Below are 21,572 nucleotides of genomic sequence, written 5' to 3'. Positions count from 1 at the left end.
GGGGCCTGTGCGTCAGGTGCCAGTCGCACTCAGTTCTGACGGTGCTTTATCGTCAAATCCCTGTCAAAGGGTTTTAAATACACACCCAACTCAATTCCAAACATGGTTTACTTCCCTGTGTCAAGGGTGGGCAGCCACTTCCCAGGCAGGAAGGCAGCTCCTCTCTCACTCTGAGGGAAGATTAGCACAACTCGCAAATCTCAGGACAGAGAGAAGCACAGACCTATAGAACATTCCAGCTGAAAAAGGTCCAGAGAGATGATCTAGTCCACACCATTGTTCACAGGAGAAAACCAGGGCTCAGAGAGGGCTAGTGATGGGCCTGAGGCCACGCTGTTAGCAAGCTGAGCCTGGAAGCAGGAGCCACCCTGAGTGGAGGCTGCTGAGGCGTTCCCCAGAATCCCAGGGGAAGTCCTCGCTGCTCAAGACAGGCAAGTTTTCATGTCTTCCCTCCCAAGCACTGCTATGGAATCCGCCCCCATCTCTAGGCAGGCCCGGGTCTCACTGCTGCTGGATCTCAGGGCTCTGAGATGGGAGAGGCTGGCACTACAGTCTGCGACCCAGACGTCCCCATGGGGCCCAAGGACTGTCTGCAATCTGAATCAACTCTAAAGATTTTTAGCCAACCCTTCCTTGCTGGAGGCCCAAAAGGGTTTTTTCAACTGAGGTCAAAGCCCTCCGGGGGCTCTGCTGAGTCTAGGTGTTTGAGAACTCATTCCAGCAGAGTGCACAGCTCTGCCCCTGACACGCTGAGGGGGAGGGGGAGACAACCTCCTCGGGGAAGGAGCTGCTGGGGGGGGGTGGAGGGGGTGGGGTGGGCCGAGCACCCTGGCTGCCAGCCCTCTGCCTCGCCTGCCAAGGGTCTCAGGCTTCCACTTCTGGTTCAGCACCTGGGCCTGGGGCCGGAGCTCCCTGGAAGGTGGTGGGAGGTGAGCTGCAGACTTTTTAGCTCTCATTAGCTTTTCCTTGGCTTTTGGTTGGGGCGGGAGGAAAGGGAGAGGGAGGGATGGTGACAGCTGGCTCCCAGAACTTCCTGGTCTCCATCTGACTTTCCCGCTGCATTCCTTGGCAGGCAGGACAGAAACGCTTGGAGATGCTGCTTGGTGCACGCCAAGGCTCCCTCAGCTCCCGGCCCTGCTGTTTCAATTCCAAGGAGCACCTCGACAAAGCCCAACTGTGATGCTCTCTTAGGAGGGATGAACACCTGGTTCTCATCTCTGTTCTCCTCTGAGGCCTCCATCGTAGCTCAGGCACCAGCAACCCCATTGCCCATCTTGGGAACCCGAGGCTACAGCTGATGAGGCTCTCCAGAGGATACCTGAGGCTTCGGTTAAGCACCCAGGCAAAGGTTTCCAGGGAGGCTGATGCCACCGTCACCCAGGGCTGCCACTTCTGCTAACTTAAGTGCTATCCCTTGCAGATACCATGCAGAGGACTTGTTCTAGCTTTTCCTCCCAGAGTTTCTCCTGTGGAGTTCCCACCAGATGGCTTTGGCCACCATGTGAAAAGGGACAATCAAATTGCTGCTGTTGAACCTTGGCTAATGGCCCTTTGCTCCTCCTTGCCCTCCTCCCATGCATCCTTGCTGTCCTCTATGTCAGAGTCGCCTCTTGCGGGGCCCTCCCTGCTTTGTGGTAGACCCTGAAGGAATGAGCACGCCTAAGAGAGAGCAGGGGGATAGACAGCCTTTCCGCCCTGGCCACCCTCATACCCTCATGGTCATCTGTCAGCCGCAAAACCAGGAAGATGGTGGAGAATGGCAGACTGGTGGGCACTGAGCAGTAGCAAGTGGTCTCTAGTTACAGAAGACCCTCCTCCCCGCCGTCAGCAGTGCCTGGGACCTCCCACCAGAGAGTCTGCAGAGGAGATGGAGGGTGATGCAAAGGCAATCTACAGAAGTTTCCTACGGTGGCTTTCATATTCTACAGCCACTGTGAAAGGAAGCTTCCCAGTGGACAGGACTAGGGAGAGAGAGGCTCCATTCATTTGACCTGAGGCCATGTCCTAAGCCCCCTTGAGAAGCTGCTATGGGTTACAGCTCTTCCTGGGCCTGGAGCTCTTGGGACCTGGGCCACCATGTTCAGTGATGTGAGTCATCCACTGCACAAGGGCAGCTGAGGGTCAAGGAGGGGCTGAAATCCAGCTGCACGTCGCTTGGCCAGCTGGGCATCTGTGGGGCTGGGCTCATCAGAGGGAGTCCTGTTTTCTGCTCTGAATAAAGATGCGATGTGGGCTGGCTGCGCCATGCCATGGACTTTGAGTGATGTTTGCTTCTGAACCTGGGCCTGCCTTGTCAAAAACCAGGCCATTATGCAAGCTCCGTGGCTCTAGGTGGCCCAGCTACACAATGCCTTGGCACAGCATACCCCCCATTGGCTCTGATGTTCAAGCTCTGTGTGACTCAGGATGACGCTTCCATTGGAAGGAGCAGCTCACCCAGCAATGCCTCTGATGGGGATCACAAGGCTCCTTCTGCACCCAAACCAGCGTGGCCCCAGCAGCTTCCGTGAACCACAATGAACTACTCCCTAGGATCTCACGTCAAAGGGGGCATCTGGGGCCTTCAACAGATAATCTCTCCATATCATGATACACCTGAGTCTTGGAAAGAACGATCTGCTTTCTCCACATGCTCCTCCTTTACCAAGAAAACAAAGGACACTGGCGTGGGAGAAATTCTGGACCCAGATTCAGTTTTGTTTTTTTTTTTTGCGGTACACGGGCCTCTCACTGCTGTGGCCTCTCCCATTGCGGAGCACAGGCTCCGGACGCGCAGGCTCAGCGGCCATGGCTCACGGGCCCAGCCGCTCCGTGGCATGTGGGATCTTCCCGGACTGGGGCATGAACCCGCGTCCCCTGCATCGGCAGGCGGACTCTCAACCACTGCGCCACCAGGGAAGCCCATTTCATTGAGTTTTATAGTTTGCAGTATGTAGCAGATGAAATATTCACGTAGACCTTCTTTTAAAGAAATCAAGCACTTTACGTATATTATATCCAGAAAATGGCCATCAAATGGCAAGGCATTTTCATTGGCTGGTTAATTCCGTTTGATTAGAACACTGGGCTGTGGAGACCACGTTCTTGGGTTCCAGCCTCAAGTACTCTGAGAGTTGCTACTATTCTACGGCCATGGGCAACTTCCTCAAACTCAGCCTCATCTTATTACCCCAAGTGGTATTACCCCAAGAGCACAAGGAACAAGGATGGATCAATACAAATCCATCTCCATCTCCACCACTGGAAACAAAAACTCAGAATGCACAACCCCTTATGGCTTCATAGAAAAAATAGCATGGAATTTAGGAATTTTTTGGCTTTGAAGTTTGGGCCTTCTCTCATATAGATTCTAAAAATCTCAGGAACTTGGAAGATTTTTCTCTTTCAGCCGGCCCTGAAACCTCTCTGTAAGTTCTCCCATGTGCACACTTCGGAGGCTTGGAAGGTGGTGTCTGATGCTTTCTCGTTCCAAACGCTTTGTTAACAGACCCTTGGAGAACCACTGAACCAACGCCACTTCTGGGATGAAGGAACATCAATAAATGCTCTTCACAGAGCTTCACTGAGATCATGCTTGCTTTCCCAATACCCACTTCTCATGAAAAGCAGCCTGGAGATGTTTGGATGCTTCATCCAAGTACCAGGCTTCCTCTCACACCCTCAGCCCACGCAGTCAACCTGAAGGGCCTCCATGGGGCTGCAGGAGTTCTGCTTTCTCCACAGTATACTCTGAGCTTGTCAACAAAACCCCTAAACATCTTCCACCCACAGCCTCCAGGCCTCAAGAGAGAGGGAGGGGTGGGTTCCCACCACTCTCAGCCATCGGGGGTGAAGGAACTCCTGTTGGCCTTGCCTCTAACAGCCCGTGGCAGCTTCTTGGTGTATGAAGTTACGTGTCCGTGGAAAACCAGCCATGAAGACAGACAGGGGAACCACAGTTCTTACACTGTGCAAGTTCTGATTTCTCATGAGAAAAGGCCATGGGGAGAAAAGACCAAAGAAGAAATGGGATGAGCACCCATCTTTTAATTGCCACCTCCTAGAGTTCCTGTGATGTTTACATCTAGCAAATTCAAAATGATGTTTAAATTCAGTTAAGGTGCACCTAGCTATGACAGGTAAATGACCAGGTTGTTTTCAACCCAGAATTCTTAGACTTTTCATTAAAGGGATAAAATAACGATACTAATCACACAGTAGTCAGGTTTACAAGGACTCTCCTCTTCAATAGAGGGAGGAAAAAGGCAAGTTAGCATCAGTGGGTTTCCACCCTTTGGGAAGGGAAATTTGGCCAGTTCCACGCGTGGGATCCCTGCTCCCTGGCTGCCATGTTGGTTCTCTCTGGTTTGACGAGAAGAGTGCAGGCTGGGCCCCATGAGCTCAGCAGCTTGTTTTTGACGAGTGAATGAGCGGGACTGAGTGCTTCCTGTGCATCAAGCCTTATGCCCCTGCCTTACAGAGAACATCATGGAAAGGGGAGATGGGTCTGTGCTGTTCTACAGAGCATAGCCCAGAATCTCCACCCGGCACCATGGGGAAGACCCTCCCACGGCCACTCCACCCCATGGCTACTGCCCTCCTCTCCCTGTCACGCTGTGCAAAGAAGGCTGACAAGGGGCTGTCAGGGACATGGAAACTCATGCAGAGGCCACTAACACACACACACACGCCAGCTGTAGACTGCATCGCCACAACCCATGCAGCACGGCCGCCTTAGGCACACGCAGAAGCCGCCGACACAGCAGCAGCGGCAGCTGGCCTCTGGCACCCGCACGGTTGCCAGAGTCCACAGAGGGAAATTTGGATGTTTTTTTAGATGAGCTATGGTTCTGAGCCAATTTATTTTATGGTCCGGTTGGATGGCCTTCTCCCTGGGCTGCTGCAGAGGGTGCACCAACCGAGCAGCCCCGAGGGTGGGGCAGGGGGGATCCTTCCTCCTCAAGGCCCCAGACAGAAGATCAAATGCCAGGCCCGAGGCTGGGCGGTCGCCCCTGTGCACCGTCTGCAGAGGGAGCCGCCGGGGCCTTTTGTCTTTTGCAGATCCATCCCTAGGAGAGAAGCTGCGACCCTCGACCCTTGCAAAAGAAAACGGGTGGGTGTGTTGAGGGGAAAGCACTGGGCTCCCTCCCATCCCGAAGGAAACGACAATAACCACCACCGTACACACAGAAAACAAAACAGAGAAAAACAACAACCAAAGAAAACCAGCTGAACTTACCACACTGCGAGTGAACTTTTCTAAGGAAGTTCTACGACCTTGCTCACTTTCTGGCTTTAGGGAAAAAAAAAAAAAAGAAAAGAAAAAAAAGATAGGGAGAAAAATACAGAAAAAAAAAAATCTTCAGCTTACACATCGTTTCCTAAGAGTAGCAGCGGCAGCTAATGAACCAAAACAAAAGCAAGACAGGGCGGGAAGAAAAAAAAAAATGGGACAAGAGAAGCAGCCAGAGCTGTGTGCAACAGTCAGTGGGAGAGACGGAAAACAGAGCCTCCGTGGAGCGGTGAGGAGAGAGGGGTGTTTGCTTCTAGAAGAGCCATTAATCGTGCTTCGGGGCTGAAGTAGGAGCCACCGGGCTGGGAGCCGGGCCCTTGGTCAGCAGTTTGGAGCCGCCTGCTCACTGCTTTTGAGTGGCCGAGCCCACGCACAGGAGCCAACTGGGGGCCCCAATGGGGGACACAAACCAGACGAGCTTCCAGGGCCAGCGGGGCCTGTGGGGGAATCCTGCTGAGACGGCCGAAGTGGCCGTGGGCGAGGTGAAGTCATCAAGTCCTCCGTGAGTCTGGGTTAGGACTTTCTCTGAGATTTTTCTGCTCAGATGGAGCCAGAAAGTTTGTTAACTTCCTCAACATCCTTGTGGCCCCTAGTGACTCTCGTTCTGTGTCCTTAGACCAAGGAGGCTCTACCCAGATCTTCTGCAACCACAAAGGTCTTGGGCCTCAGAAGGAACGTTCTGGACAGAAAATGCTCTCTCGGTACTCGGGCAGGTGACCCCTTCCAAGGTTTACTCACGGCAGGTGACAGCAGGCTCAGGAACCTCCCAGGGACTCCAGGCTGAGGGTCCCCCCACACAGGGGGAAGAGGAGGCAAAGCCCCTGGATGCTCCCCCCAGGCCTGGCTGTTCTCCTCTAGTGGAGGAGGAGGGAGTGTGGTGTGGACCTGACCTTCTCCTCAACTTTCCTGCTTTTCCAAGGGGGGAGAATTACATCCCAAATACCTGCTAGTTTATCCCAGAGCCCAGTTCCAAGGTCCTGAATCCACGCCTGGGAAATCTGGAGAGCACACACACTCACGTGGACACACACACAGCAAATAATGGAAATTAGAGAGCTGAAGAAGCAGCCAGGTGTCTGTGCGTCTGCAGGATGTGCTGGCAGCAGAGGGCGCCAAAGGTAGCCACTGTGGGTGTGGACAAGGTCAGAGGGCTTCCTTGGCTGTCATACCCCATCCCCTCAGCTGGCTGTCCGGAGACAGAGAGGACGCTGCAGAAGGAAGACACAACACAAAGGACACACCGCCGCAGAGCCAGGCTGGTCTTTCTCCTTCAGGCACAGGGAACTGAAGGATCCGTGCTTGGCCTGGCACCATACTGAGTCTCCCCACTGGGGACGGCAGGACTCAGCTTCAATCCAGTGGGCAGCCCGGGGGCTGTCTGTGCAGCTCAAGTCAGGCCAGTCCTAGGCCCCGCAGCTGGCATTCTGCGCCTGGCATTCTTGTCCCTTGGCTCCTGAGCAGCTGCTCACAGAGACTGGCCACTGGCCTGACTTATTCAGGTTCCTCTGCCTTGCACAGGTCCTCCGAGCTGCCCTGGAAAATTGTACTTAAGTACTGGTACTTAAGTGTTCTGGAGGGGCCCCTCAAAACCCAGCTCACCTGCCCTTGCGACCCGGCTCATCAGAACAACTAACCTGATCTCTGAAAATACTAGGATAGAGGAGGAATTAGGGAGGAAGGACTGGAAGGCTATGCCTCCAGACTCCATCCGGAGCCTTCCTGAGCAGAAAAGCAAGGCCGATTTACATCCCTCCTCTTAGCTGGAGCTTGTGGCTCACATCCCTTCCTGACCTGGACACGTAGATCGCATGGTAAGCCCATTCCTGACATCAGAAGACACTCTAGGCCTACCTGGAAGTGCCGAGTTACAAATCCAGTCCATGCCTGGAGACTCAGGGAGAAATGGAAGAAAAGGTAGGCTTGTCACTGATTTTGGAAACAATTAACCCCTGGATATTGAAAGGGCTTTGGCATCTGCAAGAGCTTTCTGCCTCAAGAACACTCCTTGGTGTAGGGGCTGGAAGGATAATTCTAATGAACTTCATCTGTGACATTTTACAGGCAGGCCGTCCGTTCCTTTCTCATTCAAGTGACCTCCTCTGAGAAGCTTTCCTCGTATGGGAGGATCTGTGGAATCTCAGCCCCACTCCGTGTGCTGGGGTGCGTTTTCCCTTTGTGCTCAGACCCACAGGGAGACTGAATGGCCTCTGGCTTCTTCTGGATGTGTGGACAGGCCCAGATGGGTCAGACTGCTAGAGGCTCACAATTTCCCCACACCGGGATCAGTTCAGGGTCTTGAGCCACAAGAAATAAGGAACAATTACTTTGCCTTCTCCCCTGAGATCTGGGCTGGAGGCACCAAAGGTCTCCACAACTTTTCTTGAAAAACTGGGTATCAGAGCCATTACTGGTGGGGATGTCAGCCAGCTGCATCAGGGCCTCTTCACCTCCACCCTCTGGCAAGGGAGCGGGCTGGAGGTCAGGCTTCACATTTTCCATCGTAGTAGTGACACCTGATGGAAGGGATGCAGGCCAACAAGAAAGCTGGGTTCCTCACACTCTGGGAATCCCCAAAGTCTACTCCTCTTTCTCAGGCTCTTGGGGACGTCCTCAGGGCTACCTAAGGGCAGGCAAGCAGGATATAAATGCTCTTCTAGACTCGGGAGTGATGTGGGACCAGCCAGATATGCAGACAAGATGCTGGCACGTGAGGTCACAGTGCACAGAAAGAGGGGCTGCGTGGCTGAGAGAGGAAGCCCAACAGACAGCGTGTTGCTGGACAACCACAGGCTCAGGGACTGCTGCTGGGAGGCTGAGAGGGAGAAGAAAGGGATGTGCATGGTCCTAAGTGGCATGGCACGGGAGTCCCGGGACTTGGTGCGAGGAGAGCCCCATTAACCACACGTGGGCCTCAGATCAGAATCGAGACGTGCAGAGCGTTTGCAGGCATACTGGAACCTTGAGCCATCCCTCCTGCCTCCCCTTTTCCAGACCCCATGTCCCTCCTGGCGCTTCCTTCCCTCCTCCCAGAAATCCAGCTCAGTTCATCCCTGCCTCAGACACTCCCCACCGCCTGCATGCTGAGGGTCCCTGCGCCCCCAAATTCAGACACTGAGGGCCACAGGGAACCAGGACTTCCTTCAGAGCGGAGGAGGAGGAAGGGGCTAGGATGCCGTTGCTTCTTGGTTAAAAGAAAAAGCAAATGCTGTGGGGCAGGTGAGGGAGAGGAAGGGGCAACCACCCCAGGAAGGACTTCGGGTGCCAGATCGCCCCCTGGAAACCTATAAGTGTTTCTATCCAGAGGAGGGTGCCCCAATCCTTGCCTCATACTCATCTCTGAGCTGGTCGGGGACAGAAAATCTGTGGGGAGGGGGCTGGACTCTTCAGTGGTTTCCTAAGGGATTGGCTGATGTCACTGCCAGCCCTGTACTCCTGGGCTGAGCCACTGCGGCCTCAGAATTTGGTCACACTCTCTGCCGTGGGCAGGACATGCAGATGGAGATGATGAGTCCAGGGAGACAGGATGCCACACCCTGGACCTTGGGGGTGGGCTGACGTGGTGACAATCCTAATTATATTCTATTGGAGTGGGACCAGGTACAGAAGGGAAAGAAGAAAAGAGAAAAGAAATAAAACCCAAGGGATGACATTCTCATTTCACACCAGCAGCAAGCAGCAGGCAAAGGTCAACAGTGCTAAGAAAGGCAAGGCTACCCTTCGCAGAGATACCTTCTTCTTGGCGAGCAGCAAGTCCTGGTAAGCATTTGACCGGAGGAAGCGGGCATAGCTGTCACTTTTCATCAGCTTGTAGATGTGCTCCTGGAAAGGCAGGAGGTGGGAAGACACAAGAAAGAACTGTCAACCAATGCTAAAGGGAACTGCCACCCAACTGGCCACTGTGTTAGGAAAGAAACAAACAAACCGAAATATGCTTGTCTGTACCTGGAAAAACATGTAACATGTTTGCTTTGTTTCGTTTTTTTCCCACTCAGAAAACACCAACCAAAACCTACTTTCTCTCACAGAGTAAAAGATCCTTGAGGATCATGTCGCAGAGGCTATGTCATTGGGCCTTGGTGCCACGTTGGGATGCAGTACGGCTTAATGATTAAAACCACAGGCACAGCAATAAGAAGGAAGAAATTACTGATGCACCCAACCACTTGGATGAATCTCAAAGGAATTATGATGAATGAAAAAAAGCCCCAGAAGGTTACATACTGTATGATTCCACTGATATGACATTCTTGAAATGACAAATTATAGAAACAGACAACAGATTAGTGGTTGCCAGAGGTTAGGGACGGGAGAGGGGTAGGGAGGGGAAGGAGGTGTGGTTATAAAAGACAAAAGGAAGGGTTCTTGTGGTGGTGGACTAGCTCTGTATCTTGACACATCTTACACATGTGATAGAGTTGTATAGACCTAAACACAGACACACACATACGAGTACAAGTAAAACTGGGAAATCTGATAAACTCGGGGGATGTAGCAATGTCAACATCATGGCCGTGATACTGTAGTATAGCTTTTGCAGATGCTACTGTTAGGAGAAACTGGGTCAATGGGATGTCTCTACATTATTTCTTATAACTGCTTGTGAAGCTAAAAGTATCTCAAAATAAAACGTGTAATTAAAACAAAGTCCACAAGCAACGATGCAATTGGGTCAGTTTGTGCATGTCAGGGCCACCATCCCATCCTGGAAGGGGACCCTTAGAACCAGATCGTGGGGGCATCTGGGCAAATATGCCAGGCCTGAGTCTTCCATCCGGGAGGGGCAGATGCTGGGGCATAGTGCCTTCCTGGGCTCCTAGAGGCATTACATTCTGGCCATGGCAACAGATTTTACCCTTCACTTCCGGCTAATTCCTACAGCCTTGTGATCCCTTCCTAATAGATCTGTCCTCATTAAGGGCGGGGAAAGCCTGTTTCATTAAAAGACAGAGCTTGCCCATTGAAAAAGGGTTATTTATTAGTTGAAATGGAAGGTAGCTCAGCTGCACAGGAAAGCCTGGCTGTCCCAAGAGAGGACCTGTTAGGAGGAGGGTGGGTTTTCCCTAGGGAGGGTGGGATCATCAGGCAGGGAAGCATCTTGCCTGATGTACACTCATTGTTCATCCCACGAAGCTGGACAAGGGCCCCAGTGCTCAGGGGAATGGAGAGCTGGTCAGTGAAGAGAATGCTCAGCAAAGAGGCTGGACTGGTCATTAAGGACCTCTTCCTCGGGTACTCTTCCCAGGGGAGGAGGAAGGGGAGGTAGAGACTTCTCCTCAGCTGGGGGCACATTTAAGAGATACCTGGCCGGACTGCTGGTGCATCCCAGAGGAAGCTGGGTGATGACGATGGCTTGCCAAGACCCTCCTCCTACCCACCTCAAAAGAAAGTGAAGACAGAAAGCAAGCATCACCTTGGTGGCATGTGGATCCCTCTCAGGCCATCTTCAGATGGACCATATGCACACCTATTTGGGCACCAGCTTCATTCTTGCCCAGATGCCCCAATATTTATAAAAGCAGGCGCAGACCTACTTGTGAGAATGGGACCACTGAAAGGACCCCAGTGAAATGAAACACTGGCTTCAATCTGAATCTACTTTGATGATCCAGATGTGTTCTGAGTTAATAAACTTAGTGGGAACACATGTCGCTGAGTGTTTTTCTACAAATTTCAGACAAAAATCCAGCCCACTCTAGTTTAAGCTCCTTGAGGGAACAATGTGTTTTTAATCTCTTATATGTGCATAGCGTCCAGCACAGGGTTAAATGTTAGAGGAATTTATGTTGCTTTTTGGTTCACTGAAATGCTGGTCTGAGCTTGCAAGTACTGAGCAAGTTTGCAGGCTCCATACTTGTTTTAGTTTATGATCAGATCCTGCTCTCTATATGGAAGGAGAGTGGGGATCACACTCAACTCAAAGGAAGTCTCGAGGTGGGCCTTGTGGCTCAGCCCTAATGGCCTCAGGGCCTAGACCGAGGGACATCATGGTCTTTGCATTTGTTGTCCCTTTAAAGTGGTCTAACATTTACATCTTAGGTACAAATGTTAACCCAGAGAGAAACTATCTCGCTGTCTCCTTCTTCTTGTCTCAGGCATGGCTTCTGTCTGGCCCACAGAGCCAGGTGGCTCCTGAGTCATCTGGAAAGGCCTGGCCCTCAGGCCTGGACCCTCTCCAAACCCCTCTCCAAGGCAACAGGCCCATGCTTCTTGTTCTGACTTCTCAGAGGAATCTAAATCCCCAAGTATATCTCACAAAATACCCCTTGCTCCCCCAAGAACAGGAAGGAAACCTTTCCCAGCCCAGCCCTTCTGGCCTTGGCAACACATTTCACCCCTGATCTAGCTAATTCCTCCAGCTCATCGTGGGCAGAAAAAGCCATTGAAAGAAAGAACTTGTCAATTGAGAAAGAATAGGATAAAGCAGATGTCTCAACATTTGATCTCCAAAATATTGGTTGAGCATCTCCTAGGTGCCAGGCACTGTGTCAGGCACCGAGATTACAGCATCACCAAGACAGAAGAGGTCCCCGCTGTCATACAGCTTAGAGTTCATTGCATAAGGGTGTGCGTGACCAGTCGACCTGAGGGATACATGGAAGAAGAGCAGGCTCAGGGTGCTGTGAACGGGTATAACTGAGGATGACCTACCCTGCCCGAGGTGGGGAATGGTTGTCCCTCAACCAGAAAGAGCCTCATCAAGGTAGGAAGAGCTGAGCAGACAGGAATGTGTCTCCCAGTTCCTAGTCTGGTCAACCAGAGCAGGAAGGACAACCCAGGGCCGAGGAGCAGCAGGCAGTGGTGGTCCCCTCTCTGGGGAGCGGGGGGCAGTTGATGTGGGTCAGAGGGGCAGTTTGGGCGCTGCTCTTGTCCTCTCTATGTCACATGCCAACTTGGCAATTTGTTGCCAAGGCCAGAGCCAAGGTGAGGACCTTGTGGGGAGAGAGTAAAGAGAACATAGCCTGTTGGATGTGGGTTGCATAAGGCAGTCTCACTCTGCCAACCTCGTTGCTAGCCCTTGGCCATCATTATGACCGTCTCAGATTACCCTGTAAGGAAACAACCACCAAAACAACACTAGCATGTGCAAGGCATGGTCTGAGCAAAACAGAATCTGAGAACCTCTGCAGATCCCTCATGCCCCCCACAGGGCCCGAGGCTTCAGGCCCGTCTGGGGCCTCCTCTCCCACAGCCTATGGATCCAGGACTCTCCTCTACCCTCCTCTCCTCCCCCAAGCAAAGAAGTGCAGCCTTTGATGTACCCAGTTATGGAACTCTGTGCCTTCTTCCTCGCCAGCTTTGTCTAAGAAACACAAAGACAGTAAACAGGGGGTGGGGGAATGGAGTGCTGAGGTTTTTCTGGGAATGAGAATTAAGATAGGACTCAGGGCCTTTGGCCAGTTCCCAAATGCAATGAGTTTATCACTGCCAGGGACAGCAAGTGTACAAAGCTCTTGGCAGTGACCCCTACTGATTTATGAGGGGTTCTGGTTTGTTTCCACTGCTTTGCAGACAACCAGTCTTAAGGAAAATGTATATCCAGAATCTGCAAGAAGCACGAGAGCCACTGGCAAAACCAGCGAGCGCTCACCGACAGAATTCCTAAGGGCCAGAGAGAAAGAAGTTTGCATTTCTCTTCTTTGCTTTTTCTTGTCTTTTCTTGTTTTTTTCCCTCCCTCCCTCCCTTCCTTCCCCAGACCCCTCCCTTCCCTGCTCCCTCTCTCTCTTTCTAAAAAAACGGATGATTGAGTTGACTGTGAACAAGCAGAACTACCAGGGTCCACATCTGCCTTCCTGACACGTAGGGAGGCACCTGCTCCAGGGAGGGTGAGGATGGTTCTCCATAGGTAGAGAAACTGATGCCCTAAGGCCCTAAGTCATATACTGGACATCTTAGCTACAATTCTCAGTGGGGGGAGGGAATCACACCCCATGGCGGTTGACAGTTACAGTACATGGATGTCACCCTGATGAGACACTCCACCCTTGTCCAGGGCCAAGCCCAAGATGGGAGCTTTGCTTACCTGGAATGCTAAGGCAGAAGCAAAACCCAACTGGAACCATGGGCAAGATTTTATAATAACTTTAAATGGAATGTAATCTATAAAAATATTGAATGCCATGTTGTACACCTGAAACTCATATAATGTTGTAAATCAACCATACTTCAATAAAAAAAATTCAGAAAAAAAAAGCAATGGAGAGAAAGAAAAAACCCCTAAACCCAAAACGACTGGAATCAGTGGAGTCCAAGACATATGCAGGAGGAGGAGGGAGTGAGCAGTGCACACTGTCTCAAAACCACACCTGCTACAAATCAATGTTTTGCAGTGAGGGTCCTCATTGGGAAGTCTCCTTTGTTTTTAGACAAGACACGGTGGGTCTCACAGTGCTGGGGAAGGTAATCAGACAGATGCCTGGGCCTTGGGCCCCAAGCATGCTGGAGCAGTCAGACTACTTCAGAACACCCTTATGTCCTCCTCTTTGCTGTGGGTTCCTGAAACAGCTACAATCTCATCCTCCGGCTTTAGAGCATCCTCCTGGAGTGGGAGGCCACTCAGCTGGAGCATTGCACAGCTGCCAAGAGCTCTTCTTGGGATTTTCAAGTGTCCTGTTTTTCTTTTGCAGATGTATGTGTCTCTGTCCTCTGTCCTCTTGGGAACACCCAAGCTTCCTGGAACAACATCCAGCCTTTGGGAACTGTTGGGTCCCTTGTGGTCCTTTGAAGGAAGATGATGCTGTGGGGCAGGATGTGACATTGCCGTGTGAGACGCTGGAAGGGGGGCTGGGCTGGGGGCCAAAGGTTTGGATTCAGGTCCCAACTCTGCCTTTTCCAGCCCCGCTGAGCACACAATTAACCGAGGAAATACAAGGGAACACATTACGAAAACTATACACATGTAAAGTAATGATGATAACTGGCCTTCATGTTGGGACTGTCCTTGCCAGGGATGACGTGGGAAGGAGACCAAAGACCAGAAGGTTCCCGGGGAGGAGGAAAGGTGAGCGGAGTCCAGCTGTATTATTTCCATTGCTGTTGTTGTTTGATCTGAATCAATGCTTAGGTTTAAACAACTCCATTTTACAGATGAGGACACTAAAGCTCTACAAAGTTGAGTGACTTGCCCAAGCACAGAGCAAGGATTGGAGCCCAGTGTTCTGTGACCCCGAAGCTCACACTCTTCCCTTGGTACATGCTGCTGTTCATGGTCTTTGAGTTGGGGTTTTGAGGGAGTCAGGTTCTGTGGCTGAGACAAAGTCCTCAGCATGTGGTTAGCAGAAGCGTCAGGGGCCTCCTCTCAATCTTTAATCTGAGTCATCCCAGGGGTAGATGCAACCGCCATTCACCATTCCCTTTCGGGAACTGTTCACCACCACGTTGTCAGTGACAGCAACGGCCAAGTCTCCCAGGGTGACACAGGCTCTCACCTCACAGATCATGTACAACTTGCCTTCTGCACCAGAAGGAGGGGCCCAACTGGCAAAGCTCTGAGGGCTGACCGGGCCCCTGGGGAGTCACAGGCAGCAAGTCTGTGTCACAGAAAGTCACCCAGAAGATGTATGAGTCTCACCTTTCAAGAGACTCTTGAATATCTTAAACCAAAGGTCTTCAGACCTTAGGCATGGTTAGCTGAAGCCTAAAGAAAATTAACACTTTTCTCATCATGGGTCCTTCAGGCGGACAGAGGGTGGGACTGCACAGTGGTAGGGAATTGATGGGGATCCTAAGTCAGTATCTGCTTAATAAACATAGAAAAGACTCACTTGAGTGAGTACAGATGCTCACTTGAGTGAAAGACAGTAGCTTGTCCTCATGGATACGGCTTTGGATGACCATCCTAGGATCCTGTGGATCTTTTTTTCCAGGTTTTTTCCTTCTTTTTTAAAATTGAAATATAGTTGATTTACAATGTTGTGTTCATTTCTGCTGTATGGCAAAGTGAGATATATATATATATATATATACATTTAAAAAAATATTCTAGGATCCTGTGGATCTTAAATGAGAAGCCCCCATTTGGATTTCTTTGTCCTTCTAAGTGGGACGTGGCGGACACTGTTTCCATGGAATGCAACATTCAAGTCATAAGAGAGTGTAAGAGTGAATTATCTTTTGCCTTTACATTGCAAAGCATCTGTATAAACATGTTCAATTTAACTGGCCAAAGGGCACAGTATTTTGATGCTGTTCAATCCCTATTCTTAGATAAGAGTAGCTTTAAAGACAGCTTTGCATATTTCCTTTCACCTACCCAAATACCATGGGTATTAACTTAGACAAATGTTTCCTTCTCCTCTTCAAGGTCATGGGGCTTGGTGCAAGAAATCTCTGCTCTGAAGCATCAACAAAGAAATTTTGGAATTTAGTTCTCTGACGCCTTCTCTTCAAGAACTACTCGTCTGTGTGGTAATAAACAGAAACTGCTCACAAACAACTGATTTGTTCTTTTCAAAATGCATCCCTCCCTCTGCTGTTCATTTCCCTAAAATAAAACCACCCACAGGATAAAATGAGTAATTCCTGGAGTAAGCAGTGCCATAGCATTTTTTATTAAAATATGTCTGGCATGGGAAGTCTACTAGGAAATGCCCTCCAAATGAGGATTAATATCAGGAAACTTGGTGTAGTCTTGTGATACTGGCACACAATGCCACCACCTCCACCACTGGGGCAAAGATTAACAGCCTTCATCAAGCTAGGAAGACATCTGCTTCTGAGTAATCTGGGGCAAATGTAAACGTGGGCTCCACTGGACTCTGGCTTTGGAACAAAGCAAATGTTAGAGGCCTTGCATTCCTTAATCAAGTTGCTTTGAAACATCTAAGTTTAGGTAAGAATAGAGACTTTTGACTAGAGGCTTCTTGTCTGCTCACTGTGGGTGTAACTTGATGGTGTATTTCTCAGCTCTTGTATCACCCTGACCTCATTTTGACCTTGAGGTTGCTCTTTTTTTTTTTTTTTCTTTGCGGTACGCGGGCCTCTCACTGTTGTGGCCTCTCCCGTTGCGGAGCACAGGCTCCAGACGCGCAGGCTCAGCAGCCATGGCTCACGGGCCCAGCCGCTCCACAGCATGTGGGATCTTCCCGGACCGGGGCATGAACCCGTGTCCCCTGCATCGGCAGGTGGACCCTCAACCACTGCACCACCAGGGAAGCCCTTGAGGTTGCCCTTTGATCACTCCACGCATGGATGATGGCCAAGCGGAGTTTTGGTAACTTAGATTGAGGTCTGCTTAAGAGGAGAGCTTATGTATCTGTATATTCCCAGAGCCTAGAACATCTGGGCCTTAGTGGATATTCCAAGTTTTGCTGAATTGGCATATTGTAGAAATAGGATTTAACCAGTATTTATTGAGCACCTACTATACGTGCTCCCCAAGGTTGTGTGGCAAGATTTTTCAAAGTGGAAAACCAAGGGACAAATGGCCATTTATTTATTTATTTATTTATTTTAAATGATAGGTACAGCTGAGAGTGTGATCATTCTGGACTGAGTTGTCAAGGCAATTTTTAAATTTAAACCAAAACTGTGTGCAGAGCATTATTTTAGTGTTGTAGGGATTTTACAGAAGGTAAGGAAGGCCAGATGTCTGCTCCCAGCAAAGAACTTAAAATCCAGAGGCGCTGGAGGCCAGACACTGCAGGTACAGGTCTGGATGGGGCATCTGAGCAGCTACTGCAGGTCAGGAAAGCAGGGTGGCTTGGACATGTAGGAAACCTACATGGGAACCTGCAGGGACCAAAGTCAACAGGCTGGATTGATCCATCAGATTCAACTGTCAGTCCCTTTGATGGACAGATTTCCAATCCAATCCAATCTCAGTGAAGTGTTTTCTTAGGCCTGTTTTGTTTCATTTGTAAAGAATGATGTGCTCAGGCTTCCCTGGTGGCGCAGTGGTTGAGAGTCCGCCTGCCGATGCAGGGGACACGGGTTCGTGACCCGGTCTGGGAAGATCCCACATGCCACGGAGTGGCTGGGCCCGTGAGCCATGGCCGCTGAGCCTGCGCGTCCGGAGCATATGCTCCGCAAAGGGAGAGGCCACAACAGTGAGAGGCCCGCGTACCGCAAAAAAAAAAAAAAAAAAAAAAAAAAAAAAAAAAAGAATGATGTGCTCCTGGATAAGCTGTGCCCAATGGCAAAAAGCCATCTGGGTCCGTAATATCCTTTGCAATTTCCCTCAGTGTAGAACTTCACAGCCCACAGGTCAAGGTCTCCCAACTCGAATGGGAGAATGAATGTTCATGAAATGGATGGATGGGGAGATGGACGAATGAATGAATGGATCCAGTGACACAGTCCTCGGAACATCCTAGGATACTCTGAGACTTTTAAAATTGAAGCCAGGCAGCCACTGCACCAGCCTGCTGACTCCAGTCTCCCTCCTGCAGCCTGTGGAGGCTCTGGAAAGAGATGAATGCCCTAAGAGGAGGTCTTAGGCTCGAGATACTTCCTGTGATTTCATTCTCTCCTCCAAACACCACCAGCAGAGCTTCGGACTACACGCCCCGAGATTCAGATCTCTCTCAGCTGTAGCTTGCCCTGCTCATCGTCATTTGATTCCTCCTCTTTCAGCTCTGAGCCTTCAGTGTTTTCCTACTGTCTTCAGACTGAAAAGTTCAAATTCCTTAGGAAGACACTCAAGGCCCCCCAAATTTGGCTCCTACATACTTTTTATTTTTGAATTTCCCCCCTAAGAACCCCTTCTAAGAGCAGACCCTTCTTGGGAGAACTCGTTTTAGATCTAGCTTGGAATTTTGAGACCTCAGGGAATACTAAAGCCATTAATTTTTGTGAGTTCACACATATAACTATATAGCACTTTACTTATTCAAAGAATTTTCAGTGCTATTAGCTCATCTGATTTCTAAAAAACCCTTAGAGGGCTGTAGAGAAGACATCAACCCCATTTTACAGAGGAGAAAACTAGGGCACAAAAGGTCAAGATCCTTGCCTGAGACCACATAGGAAGTAGGTGGCAATGCAGCTCCTGCAGACGCCCCAAGATTGAGAACAGAGAATTCAATCCCTGGCATAAAGAACTGAGTCCTTAAAAAAAAAAAAATCATGGCTCATTTTTCTTTTTTTTTCCTCCCCTCACGAGGCTAAATCTGTGAAACTGGAACAACACAGCAAACAGCTGAGGGCTATGGTCACAGCCCACAGACCTTTAGGGAAGATTTGGTCTTGGCCCAAATTTTCAAAAAAGCCAAATGGATCGGCAAAACACAAGTGCAAATGCTGGGCCCATGCTGACAGGGCATCTTGTGAGATATTTCCACAGGAAGCAAACACAGGCAATTAACTTTGCTGTAACAATGCATGTGGCCAAATAAAAGACAAAACTGTCAGAGGGAGCCTGCACCCCACCCCCAGTCCCCATTTCAAATGAATGCATAAATCTGGCTGAGCCTTCACTCTGGCTACTGACCCCTAATAGCAGGACATATACTCACACGTCTATTGGCATTTTGACCACTGTTGGTTGGCTTCTGAGAACCATGTGACCGGCTGAGGAAGCCACCCCAGAGCTCCTGATCCCAATGGGGGGATGGAGGGGGGCGTTCCAAAGGGCTTGGGTGTTACCATTGCCACTTCTCAGATGGGCAGACTGAGGGGAGCAAGCTTAAAGGACTTACAGGTACAATCTTACAATCCTAGACAAAGCATATGGCTGAAACAGGATCAGAGCCTGCTCCCCAGCTTGGGGACCTTCTCTAGGGACCAGAGTTTCTCCAGGTCTCTGCATGACAACCAAGCCCTCAGCTCTAATAACCCAGGGGCAGTGTGATCTGAGCTGCAGACTTGACCAGCAAGTCGGGAGATCGGAGAGCAAGTCCTGGCTGGGTCTTAGCCTCCTCTCCTTACCTGGAAACTTCTAAGTCACACCTGTGCAGCGGGTGCAGGCAGCAGTGCTGGCCAGGAAGTGTAAGGCAGTGTGAAGATCATGGTACCGGCTGACTTCCCCTCGGTCGGTTGGCTCCGTAACACTCGATCTTGATGCAGAAACATTCGCGGAGATTGGTGGGTTGCTGTTACTGCACCAAGATGGTCTACTCTAACCTACTCTCCCATATAAATGAAAGATTAACCACTCCCAAGTCTATCTTCTATCTTTCTGGATTTGTTGAAGTGTTTCAATGATTTTCATGATATATTGTTCAGCATAGTGGTCTCAAACTCTATTTCTTTATGTTATGTGAACTAAGAATGGTTTTTACATTTTTAAGTGGCTGAAAAAAAATCAAAAGAAGAATAATATTTCATGAACAATGATAAGAAATTGAGCTTTCAGGGTCCATAAATAAAGCTTTTCAACACAACCATGCCCACTTATTTATGTATTTTACATTGTTACACTGTTACGGTGTAGCTGTTTTTATATGGCAGAATTGAGTAGTAGTGATGTAGATCATATGACCCACAAACCTCAAAATTTAAACTATCTGGCCCTTTACAGAAGAAATTTAGCCTTTTTTTTTTTTTTTTTTGTGGTATGCGGGCCTCTCACTGTTGTGGCCTCTCCCGTTGCGGAGCACAGGCTCTGGACGCGCAGGCTCAGCGGCCATGGCTCACGGGCCCAGCCGCTCTGCGGCATGTGGGATCTTCCCGGACCAAGGCACGAACCTGTGTCCCCTGCATCCCCTGCATCGGCAGGCGGACTCTCAACCACTGCGCCACCAGGGAAGCCCAGAAATTTAGCCTTTTAAATCAACTCTTAGTTTAGTGTAAAAGGCAGGCTACAGAATCACCCTATTTGCATAAACACTCTTTACACATAAGTTGAGAGAAACAAAACACTAGAATAGGGGTTATCTCTGGGTACTAAGGTTATATGCAATTATTTGAATTTTTTCACCAAACTTGCTAAACATAAAAGTATAAGAAAAGAATATTAATGACATTAAGGAAATAATATCAGAAATATCTTATCTTACTGTGAGCCAGACACTGTTAGTTGTTGACATGCTTCATTTCACTTAATTCCCTTTCCACAGTATAGGTACCATTGTATCTGTGTTCTACAGATGAGGAAAAGAAGACTCAGGGAGTTTAAGTAACTTGCCCAAGGTCAGAGTGCTAGTGAGAAGCACTTTGTATACTTATGATGAAAACACACTAAAGAAACAAAAGGGGACAAGCTGAAAAGAAATTGGTTTAGGAAGAGTACTTTATTAGAATTCAGAGAATCCCAGTCCTAACAGACACTGAGGAGGTTAGAGATGCTTTGGGTATCCTCAGTAAGGAGATACAATATATTTGGAAGCATGTACCTGAAAAATGGCAGAGAACTGTGCTAATGAAGGCTGTGTATCCAGAAACATGTCAAGGCACAATGTGCTGACTTCCCAAGTTTTCCCATCAAATATTTCTTGACTTAGTAATAACATAAATGTCAGGAAGAGAGGACTGGTTGACTAAACTACGGTACTTCCACACAATGGAATACTATGCAGCTATTAAAGAACCAGGCAATAATCACATCCCTGCTGTTAGGTGGCACTGCGATTTTGAGACTGCTCTGTGGTGATGCAGGATAAAGCAAATAACATGAAGTACTAATGCTATCATCTATGGTGTCCTTGAGAACCAGGATTCTCAGCGTAGAGAAAGGTGACACAGACATAAGAAAGAAGTTAAATAAAATCCCTTGTAGTTTTGAGTTTGAATGGAAAGTATCAGTATGTACTCGTGATGTATTTTTATCAGAAATAACAACTACCTATTTCCTAGCTATGGCCACTGGAAAGGCCTAAAAATGATGACCAACCCAGGAACAATGAGTGCCTCTAAGTGCCCAAATTATGGTCTCTAAAAACCATTTCCCCCTAAGAGGAACCAGCGATTCTTAGAGAACTAGCTAATTCCAGGTCTAGGGACTGGCCTGGATCATCTTAGTTTCCTTGGTATTTGAATGACATCAAACACTAGTAGGGTCATGTCAGAAGGAGCCAACAGGGCAGAGATGGCACAATCCAAACATTGATAAAAATAATAAATAAAATGGATAAAACACATCAAATATGTTTAAACCCACAGGTTTACAAGGATACTAAAAGACACACACACAAAAAACCCCTAATTGGTCACCACTGGATGGTGACAGTAAACCATTCATCATTATTATTACTATTATTATTATTATTATTATTATTTTTGCGGTACGCGGGCCTCTCACTGTTGTGGCCTTTCCCGTTGCGAGGCACAGGCTCCGGACGCGCAGGCTCAGTGGCCATGGCTCACGGGCCTAGCCGCTCCGCGGCATATGGGATCTTCCCGGACCGGGACACGAACCTGTGTCCC

At 49.4% G+C, this 21,572-nt stretch overlaps 1 protein-coding gene across 1 annotated transcript in view; it reads right to left on the bottom strand.

Moving 5' to 3' along the window:
• The window catches only part of RGS6 (regulator of G protein signaling 6), a gene marked incomplete at both ends in the record, with an annotated part of 552,225 nt that overhangs the window by 21,592 nt on the left and 509,061 nt on the right, over positions 1–21,572 (bottom strand). Inside the window, 4 exons of the mRNA XM_079699184.1 lie at positions 5,219–5,272; positions 9,002–9,091; positions 13,738–14,007; positions 14,618–14,777. Of these exons, the coding sequence (XP_079555310.1) occupies positions 5,219–5,272; positions 9,002–9,091; positions 13,738–14,007; positions 14,618–14,777 (574 nt within the window). The remainder of the gene's footprint in view (positions 1–5,218; positions 5,273–9,001; positions 9,092–13,737; positions 14,008–14,617; positions 14,778–21,572) is intronic.

This window comes from Hyperoodon ampullatus (assembly GCF_949752795.1).
Source record: "Hyperoodon ampullatus genome assembly, chromosome: 3".
In the NCBI taxonomy this organism is placed as follows: Eukaryota; Metazoa; Chordata; class Mammalia; order Artiodactyla; family Ziphiidae; genus Hyperoodon; species Hyperoodon ampullatus.
This window is presented reverse-complemented; position numbering and strand designations above follow the sequence as displayed.